At 37.5% G+C, this 10,009-nt stretch overlaps 2 protein-coding genes across 4 annotated transcripts in view; both read right to left on the bottom strand.

Annotated features, from left to right (window-relative positions):
* Positions 1-370: 370 nt before the first annotated feature.
* admp (anti-dorsalizing morphogenic protein) lies at positions 371-6,713 on the bottom strand. The gene is made up of 5 exons (XM_077222178.1): positions 6,270-6,713; positions 4,927-5,063; positions 4,723-4,845; positions 2,498-2,687; positions 371-1,010 (listed from the first exon to the last, which is right to left on the bottom strand). The coding sequence occupies exons 1-5, from the start codon at positions 6,568-6,570 to the stop codon at positions 583-585; spliced, it is 1,179 nt and encodes a 392-aa protein (XP_077078293.1). The 5' UTR covers positions 6,571-6,713; the 3' UTR covers positions 371-582.
* A 1,885-nt stretch (positions 6,714-8,598) lies between these two features.
* Positions 8,599-10,009, bottom strand: part of pnhd (pinhead) — a 17,948-nt gene continuing 16,537 nt past the window's right edge. For 2 of the 3 annotated variants that reach the window (XM_077221780.1, XM_077221781.1), the window contains exon 10: positions 9,686-9,992. In XM_077221780.1, the coding sequence (XP_077077895.1) occupies positions 9,842-9,992 (151 nt within the window). In that variant the 3' untranslated portion in view covers positions 9,686-9,841. Of the gene's footprint in view, positions 9,993-10,009 lie in introns of all 3 variants that reach the window. The other variant, XM_077221779.1, reaches the window with a different exon arrangement.

Here is a 10,009-nt window from a genome sequence, read left to right as displayed (position 1 = left end):
GTTAGGCCTACATGTAGTTCTTGCCAAAATAACTTGTGAGATCATGTAAGCAGAGTAAACAGTGATTACAAGGTGTTTCGTTTAATTTCTTTATCTAATTGATGACTAGTCTATTCTTGGGCTATGGTTTGCACGTCTAGTACATTTTCACTGACAGGCCAAATTTTGCCTTGTTCTAGCCTAGAGGTCAAAGCTGTGTTTGGACGGTTATTAGACGTCTTTAAAACACAAAAGTGCTTGCTGGGAATTTATTGGCAGGTTTGTTTCTCAGGGACAGCCGCAATGTTATGCTTTGTTTATCTTCCTTTTAAAGGTGTTTGTATTTGAAATATATGACAAGAATAACAATAAAAATCATCCCCGTCCATCATTTTTGTGTAAGAATTTATTTAGACTTTATAATAGTTCACAACATGCAATATACAAAATTTACATCTTTTACAAGTGACCGACTCAATCTCCTCCATATATTAAAATTTCATGTCTATTTACATATTTTTACAATTTCACCCTGACACAAAAGTCCAGTTTAAACACTGCTGGCAATCCTCAACAGTTTTGAATGGTGAAGAATGATGTTTCTCAGTGACAGCCGCAGCTTCCCGCCACCATATCATCGTACTGCTTTAGCACCACGTTCTCGTCGTCGTCGAAGTACAGCAGGTTGATGCTGAAGAGTTTGTCCGGGACGCAGCAGGGCGTCTCGATGCCTCTGGTCAGTTTGAGGGCGTTGATGATGGACTGGACCGTGGCGTGGTTGGTCGGCCTCATGTTCTGACCCAGGGGAAACGGACAGGAGCCTTTGCAGTGATAAGCGTTGTATCCGCGCGGAGACACGATCCACCCCGACCAGCCGATCTCCTCGAAGTCCACGTAGAGAGGCAGACGCTGACACGGCATCTTCTCTGCGCTGTCGTCAGAGTCTGCGGATCGAGCGCTTCGACGGGCCGCCGCGGGGAGAGGGAGGCTGGGAAACGGGAGACTTGCTCCAACGGGAGAATCATCTGAACCTGAAGAGAAAGAGGAGTGCAGGTTAGAACCGTAGACTGTAAAAAAATATGGACGTAGTGTCCGTGACGTCACCCGTAGGTTTCTGAAGAGCATTTTTGAAGCCAAAAGTGGGCGGAGCCGGCCGTCGCCATCTTGGCAGAGGAAAAAAAATATGCACAAATAAAAAATATGCAGTGGTCAACTTTAAAATAGAGTCAGCCATGCACTTCTAAAAGGTGTGTGGTTGTTTTATTTCTTCTCTAATACACAAGTTATCATCAGAATTTAGGCATCAACAGTAAAGACAGGGAAGATTGGCAGATTAGCAGAGGTGACGTGACGTGACGCTAACAGAAAGCAGATAAACGGCTAGTAGTGACATAAGCGGCAATCCACCTGTCACTCAAGTGGCCACGCCCTTAATTAATTAATTAAATTAATTAATTTAAACAGATGAGTTATAAACCCCCCCCCCAAATACTTGACATGAAGGGTTAAATCATCTATATAGAACAAAACCAATTCTTGTAACAGGCTGTAAACATGTTTTTTCTGCTGTAAAGTTGGGCATTTTAACATGGGGGGTCTATGAGATTGACTCTCTTTTGGAACCGGTCTCTAGTGGCCAGTTGATGAATTGCAGTTTAAGTCACTTCAGTGTTACTGAATATATATATATATATATATATATATATATATATATATATATATATATATATATATATATATATATATATATATTGTTAACTAGTAATACATTTTATGATGCATTTATTTTTTTAAACTAAATTTTCCATATTACTACTAATTAAAAGTATGTTCCCAATCCATCCCAAAAACAATAATAATATAAATGTGTAAAATAATTTCTATTCAGTGTTATTTTAGCATCGAGATACTAATTTTTTTATTTTCCATTTTAATTGTAGCTAAAGTTTCAGCAATTTTGTCTATGAAATGTTTACATGGACATTTAAAAAAAAAAGTCTATATATGTTATATAGGTAAATATGTATATTTATATAAAAAAATTCAGCTAATGTTTATTGTATTTCAAGTAATGGAATTATGTTTTAGTTAAGTATAATAACAGTGTCTCTATTGCATTACTACATGTTTTTTATACTCTCTATAGTACTGTACTGTATTATTTTATTTATTAAAGTATTGTTTATTTTTTATTGTTAACATATTTTTATATGTTATTTCAACTATTTTTATTTTAATAAATTAATCAAGTTTATGTTTTATTATTTACTAAATATTTTATAATTGAATAATATACTATATCTTATTTACTATATCACTATTTTTTTTAATCATTTACCTGTTACTGTAACTTTTCCCACAGACCCCAAATCCCTGGTTTGAATAAGCGCTAAAAGCAACATGTCTTGAAATGTATTTATTTGAATCTATACAGTGCTGTTTTGTGTAGAGATACTGTATATGAGAAGCAGGAGTCTAAGAGGACAGTTGAGATGATAAAGAGATGCATATGTCCAACCTTTCGGAGTCTCGAGAGCCGCCCGCCTGCTGTCGTCGGTGAACAGGACCAGCATGGGCTGTTTGCTGTGATGATGATGACGGTCTGATGCGAAACGCACGCTTTTCAGGTCCATCTGAAGACCTGCCAGAGTCCTCACCGAGACCAGGACCCCCAGATTACTGCCCTCATCTGACGTCCAAGAGCGCACCTTCCAGATACAATTATTACATTGAGCAAAATTAATACATTTTAAGCTAACTGTGGTTTTGTATATGTACATTTCTGAAATGCAAAACTTTACAATTACCTCTGATAACATATCACTCTAAATTGTAATGAGGACTCATGCATTTTCTGCAAAGCTGCTTTGAAATGATGTGTATTGTGAAAAGCGCTATATAAATAAATGTGAATTGGATTGAATAAACAGAAATGTAGTTAGTCAATGTATTTGCGCAAGCAACTCTTTGGGCCTGTTCTAAAACATATTCAGCTACCGGTCAAACAAAAACCTGAGATTAGGTTTACATGCAACCAAATAATCCGTTAGTAATCGGATTGACGGCTCAATGGGACTGAAAAGCCTTCATGTAAATGCCTTAATCGATCCGATTGAGCTCGATCAGAATTAAATTTCGATCCGATTGAAAAAGGTGGTTTATTCCTTTTCCAATCCGATCGAGACGACATGTAAACACTTGATCGGATTGAAAACCGAAATTGAAAGGATTGCGCATGTGCAAAGACGTAGAAATAGCGATATAATAATAATAATTCGTTACATTTATATATCGCCTTTCTGGGAACTCGAAGCGCTTTACATTGAAGGGGGAATCTCCTCAACCACCACTAATGTGCAGCATCACCTGGATGATGCAACGGCAGCCATAGTGCGCCAGAACGCCCTCCACACACACACACACACACACCAGCTTACTCGTGGAGAGGAGACAGAGTGATGAAGCCAATCAGTATATGGGGATGATTAGGAGGCCATGATGGACAGAGGCCACTGGGCAAATTTATCAAATTAGAAATTTGGAATTTTTAATGACCACAGAGAGTCAGGACCTCAGTTTAACGTGTCATCCAGTAAAACGTAATGCCGTATGACTCGCGGAAAGAGCTGTTATTCCTGTTGAATAAAGTGTCGTATAAATGAGTGTCCCGTCATTCCTAAATTCTCCTTTCACTCAGCGTCTGTGAAGTGGAGCAGGACAACGTCACCAGACCTTGTTTCAGACTCTCATCCACAGACGACTGGTTTTGGGCAGTTTTACTCCGTGATAAATATAAACAGCAAGGCACAACAGTTAATTTGTCATAGTCTCCAAATTACGACCAGAAATGGATAAATATTAAGTTTGCTGTTTAAAACAAATAAAGAACCAATGTAGAATGGTTATAATGTAGCGTCGTAGCCTGACGTCATCATACTCAGATTCTAGTCAGAATGTGAGTCTGTTACTGCTCCATTGGGATGTGATTATGGGGTGTGCTTCAACCAAACCAGGAAAGAAAAGGCCTCTGCCCTCAATTGAATAGACCTACAACCAATCAGAGCAACGGAGTAAATGACGTTTTTATTAAATGACGTGATATTTACTTTTGCAGAGTTGCATCACCATGATGCCCATTTCGGTTGCTTCTTTCACTTGGTCCTCCATGAGAGCGACCAAAGGAGAAACAACAATGACCACAGGGTTTTCATTTTCATCACTTCTTCTAAACTTTTGCCGAATCCCGTAGGAAGAACGTAAAAATGAATGCGCTGTCTACATCTATAACAGAAGCGATAGCTGAACCTACACGTCTAAATTCTCCAGCGGAAGCCATTCTTTGTTGTAAACGAATTCGACCCAAGCGCTCTTTGGTGACGTGGATGATTACGTTACTGTTGATCATCAGTCCATCATCGTATAAAGCCCGCCCTGACAATTTGATTGGTCCGAACAGTTTTGGTTCGGGCATACTTGCTTCACAATGGATCAAGTCCAGACCGAAATCCCCCCCCCCCCCCCAAATGTTGTGGGCGGGGCTAAGTTTGCCTGGCATCCAGGCTAGTTATTATGCGCAAACAGTGGGAAACTATATTCGTGCATGTCAAAAAATATATTCCGATTTGAAGATGACATATAAAAGACATATAAACGCACATCAACCCGATCACATGAATGCATTCAGTCAGATTGAAACAAAAGTTGTACATGCAAATCCCTCATTTTTGTTCAGAGCCTACTTACGGCTTGAGTGATGGTGAAAACCTCCCAGCCGGAGGAATGGATGGGAACCAGTCTGGATGAGAGCAGCTTCTTCCCTTGTGAGATGTTCTTTTTACTACTGTCGAGAACCTGATAGACACTGACCTGAAAAAAAGTACCACTCCAATGATTAACCAGAAGAACTCACTTGGTTGTTTTCCTCGGGTGTGTAAATGAGGAGCGTACCTGACAGAAGTGATGTCTGTTGAAGGAGAGAGACGCTTGAGGTCTGAGCTTGAACAGATGAAGCTCGGCCGTCAGGATCTTCTCACTCTTGGACACTGTGGACATGTTGAAGAGAAACTCCACATGCTCACTGTGCACTAAAGAGAGATGGACAGAGTTCATGATGTGAAACGACACGTACATTTTTACACTGAGGGATGTAACTATTATCACCCCTGAAACAACAACAACAACAACAACAACTTGAAATTTAGGATGGCTGATCAATATTGGTTAATGAGCCTTTCTCAAAACTTACGAATTGTAGTTGGCTACTAATTCCAAATTACATGAAAAATATTACAGCTTAATCCTTTATGTTACACATTTAAGGTAATAAAATCTGTCTACTTTTAGATTACGTTTAAATTACTTTTGACAACTTGTTTATCACATTGATTTGAATAGGATAATCTTGTACCATATTGATATAAAAAGACATATAGAAAGAAAATATGTTTAATTATTGTTATCAACAACATGAAGTGCGTTAAATGTTACATTATGTCAGGGTTAGTAATTTAATGAAATGCCATTATAAGTAATTAATTCAGAAAAACAATTAAATTAAAATAATGTTAAAATAAAACTCTAAAAATACATATTTTATTTTTTTACCTGCTTGTAGTAGGGAGAATAACTGAATTCTGAATAATTTAATGCCATTGTGAGAATAACGTGTAACCATGTAATCATAAAAACAATAACTAGTATTTTAAAATGTAACAAATCTAATTACAAATAATTGATTTTTGGATTAAGTAATCCGGATTACATGTAATCAGTTAGGCTACTACTATTGTTTTGTACAATTGCACTTGTATTCGAAAACTCGGTTGTTTCAACCCATGTTTGGGTCACGTATCGACAAACCCAACCGTTGATGTAAATTTTCTAATTTTTTTAAACCCAATGGTTGGATTAATTTTATTATTATTTTTTACCATTTTAAATACAACGGAACGGTTGGTTGGTTTATTTATTTATTTATTTATTTATTTATTAAACCCAATGGTTGGTTTCATTGTAAAAAAAAAAAAGAAGAAAAAAAAAGAAAGAAACCCAAAAGTTGGTAATTTTTTAATGTTTAAATGCGACGGTTGTCTTAATCTCTTACATTTTTTAACCCAACGGTTGAGTTTGTCAATATATGACCCTAACATGGGTTGAAACAACTCATCATTTTAAGAGTGAGCGCGTTGTGAGAAGACGACAACTGCTCTCCAACACTTTTCATCCCAAAAGTTCTTTTTTAAGTCCAATGTCCCACTTCAAATGAAAAAAGAAAAAAGAAAGTATCTTACGTTTATCGAAGAAGCTTCGGACCGTGTTTCCCTCCAGGAGCGAGGGGTCCTTGGTGACCCCGTCCACATCTGCGATGGTGTTGTACAGGTCCAGCATGTACTGGGGAGGCTGTTTGTGTCCCCGAACCAGTGCAGCAGGAGGATCCTCCATCCCAAACACCTCCAAAAGCCTCTTAATCGCCTCGGAGCGCACTTCTTCAGACTCGTTCTGCACTGTAAAGTGGTTTTCCAGGTATTTGAGAGACGGTCTGCTGATGGCGAGTCCCATCATCACGGAGATCCAGATCAATGCAGGCAACATGATGATGAAATCCTCAGAGACGGTGTTTGGTGTCTGGAACTGGACTAACTGAAGCTCTGCCGGACTGGCACCGGTTTATATGATGTTGGCCCAAAGTCCTCGGTCAACAGCCATAAAGAGCTGCTATTTAGTCGCAAATGTAAATCAACAATCAGTGAATGTAAAGCAAATGTAATGGCGGTGTTAACGAGGTGCGAACATGACTGGTGGTCCTCGAAAGATCCTGGGAGGAAATTAGTGTTTATCAAATGTGATTTGCTGTAAATAAACCCTATATGTTAAGATTAATGAAAAAGGTTAAATCTATAGGTAGGATATTTTAATGCACTACATTTCACCCGTATTGAAGAGTCGTTTGCGCGCGGCGGGTGGTTAACTTCCTTCAGAATGGATCCATTAACTGAGACAAAACAAGGATAATGGGATACAGGGAACAATTATTTCGAAAGCATGCGCCCTGTGTTTTCATGTTAATGGCACACACACCTGCTCAAACAGAGATTTGAGTCTGAGCAAATTAAAAATCAGCTCATTTTAACACGCAGGACTGGATTTGCATAAATGAGCTCAATCCTCGTCGAGTTTGAATCAATAGATAGTTAATGTAATTGTGAGAGACTTTTCTGGGTGGTTTAGACTAGTTTAATTTCTCATCTGGTGTGTTTGTTTTCATTAGGGCTCATTATGGTGTGTGTTTGAATCCCCTGATCCGTCTGGCACTGTGTGCAGATTTATTAATACTCATGGGTGCAGGAGCTCCTCTTATATTAGCATATGTCATATAGGAGCTTGATGGTGCTTCAAGATTATTGAACTTTTATATATGTCTATCTGTCTGTCTGTCTATCTATTCATCTTTCTATCTTTCTTTCTGTCTATATATGTATATCTATCTCTATATATGTCTATCTATCTATATCTATCAGTCTGTCTATCTATCTTTCTATCTATCTATCTATTTGTCTGTCTATATATGTCTATCTATCTATCTTTCTATCTATCTGTTTGTCTATCCATCTATCTTTCTATCTATCTATCTATTTGTCTATCTGTCTATATATACAGTATGTCTATCTATCTGTCTGTCTATATAAATGTCTATCTATCTATATGTATATCTATCTCTATATATGTCTATTTATCTATATCTATCAGTCTATCTATCTATCTATCTATCCATCTATCTATTTGTCTGTATATATATGTCTATCTATCTATATGTATATCTATCTCTATATATGTATATCTATCTATCTATCTATCTGTCTGTCTGTCTGTCTGTCTGTCTGTCTGTCTATACAGTATGTCTATCTATCTGTTTGTCTATATATACAGTATGTCTATCTATCTATCTATATGTCTATATATCTGTCTGTCTGTCTATCTATCTTTCTGTCTATCTGCCTGTCTGTCTATCTATCTATCTATATGTCTATCTATTTGTCTGTCTGTCTGTATATATCTGTCTGTCTATCTATCTATCTATCTATCTGTCTATCTATCTATCTATCAATCTATCTATCTATCTATCTATCTATCTATCTATCTATCTATCTATCTATCTATCTATCTATCTATCTATCTATCTATCTGTCTGTCTGTCTGTCTGTCTGTCTGTCTGTCTGTCCGTCCGTCCGTCCGTCCGTCCGTCCGTCCGTCCGTCCGTCCGTCCGTCCGTCCGTCCGTCCGTCCGTCCGTCCGTCCGTCCGTCCGTCCGTCCGTCCGTCCGTCCGTCCGTCCGTCCGTCCGTCCGTCCGTCTGTCTGTCTATCTATCTATCTATCTATCTATCTATCTATCTATCTATCTATCTATCTATCTAACTTTGAATTCCCTCAAATATTTAGTTGGGATTACAGTATTTTGTAGGCTATTTTGCATATGCGACGCCTCTTTGTCATTTGCATGTCTTGCTAATGCCTTAATTATTGGTTGATTTGTAACGTGATTTAAAGCTGAGACATGATTTGCATGTGTAACACTCTTTAGTGCATCTTGTCATGTAGTCCAAAGATGGTAGACTGAAAGATTTTCTAACGTAGATTTTATTTACAAAATACTTTTTACATAATTTACATATATTACAGACATATTTGAACAGCATCATGCTTTTAAATTTCTGTTCATTACAGTTTTTCTCAGTCGCTTTGGTGCATTTATCAGATCAGAAATGAAATTCTCAAAACTACTTGTTCAACCTCCACGTCATCTAGTCACTTGTGCACATCATAAAAGCAGTTTCTCATTATTTTGATCAAGTTGCGATTGCTTTAGTACATCCATGCAATTGATTATGTACAATTGTCTGCTGTTTCCAACATTATCAGTTGCTAATGCCATGTTGCTAAAAATATATTAAATATTTCTCTGTGCAATAGTCTTACACCTCAAAACATCTAGTCATTAGTTATTAAATGCAAAATGGTTGATCTAGTTATCATAAACTGTCAAGCATATTTTCTACACATTTCTATTAGACTTTTAGTAAATGTGCCATGAATTGATGAATCGTGCAGGTAAATCTTGACTTTCACTAATGAAGAGAATGTAGATCAAACAATGAGAAACCAGTTCTCTGAAATAGTTCAAAGTTGCATCTCACGAACCTTCAATTGCCAAGCATATATACAGTTCTTTCAAAAGCAAAGTAATGCCTGACGTGTGTTTGCCTTTCTAATGTTGTATTTTCAAATTTGTGCCCCTATTTCTTTTTCTTTTTTATATCACAATAATATTGTTAAAAAAATTGTTAGACCTGAATAGAACTGAATCCTATCCAGTCTCAAATTTCAATCAATAACTCACGAACAGTAGTGTGTAAATTTGTACTTTTCGAACAGAAGAAGCGCATCTTTGCACATTTCAATACAGTAGCTGTCATCCAAACTGTTGCCAAAGTTTACATCAGGTAATACTAACAGAGTGCAGTGTTTTATTGACAACATGACTATCTTTTTTGTGAACAACTATTTTGACTATCTTGTTTGTGAACAATGACACAAGAACTTCATGTGTTCATTGACATAAATACTTACTTTTGAGAGATGAACTATTGATTTTGAAGAAGTTACAGGCTTTTGCAGGTAATCCAGTGTGTGGTGCTGTTTGTACAAGTTGTTTTGAGAACGCACATACTTCTTTGAAAATATTAAGGATGATTTGAGAAATGCACCTAAGCGACTGAGAAAAACTGTAATGCACAACCCCAAACCTGACATGCAAATGATCAAATTCATGTAGTCGCTGAAGTCTTCCAGTGGGTGGCGATGTGTTTAAGACTGGCATAGACAAGAAGTGATGGCCAGAACAGTGCGGATCTGTGCGTGTTGACTGAGGAAAGTGTGGCTCTCGTAGTCTTGAGGAACACAAGCGTTACCCTGTCCTTCAGCCCACAGCAGACATTCCCCGAGATCCGACGCACTCCTGCACAAACACACTTC

This window comes from Siphateles boraxobius, unplaced genomic scaffold, assembly GCF_051911475.1.
Source record: "Siphateles boraxobius isolate OS27281-9 unplaced genomic scaffold, OSU_SipBor_1 86, whole genome shotgun sequence".
Taxonomy (NCBI): Eukaryota; Metazoa; Chordata; class Actinopteri; order Cypriniformes; family Leuciscidae; genus Siphateles; species Siphateles boraxobius.
The sequence above is the reverse complement of the archived record's forward strand: the minus strand, read 5'-3'. Positions and strand labels throughout refer to the sequence as shown.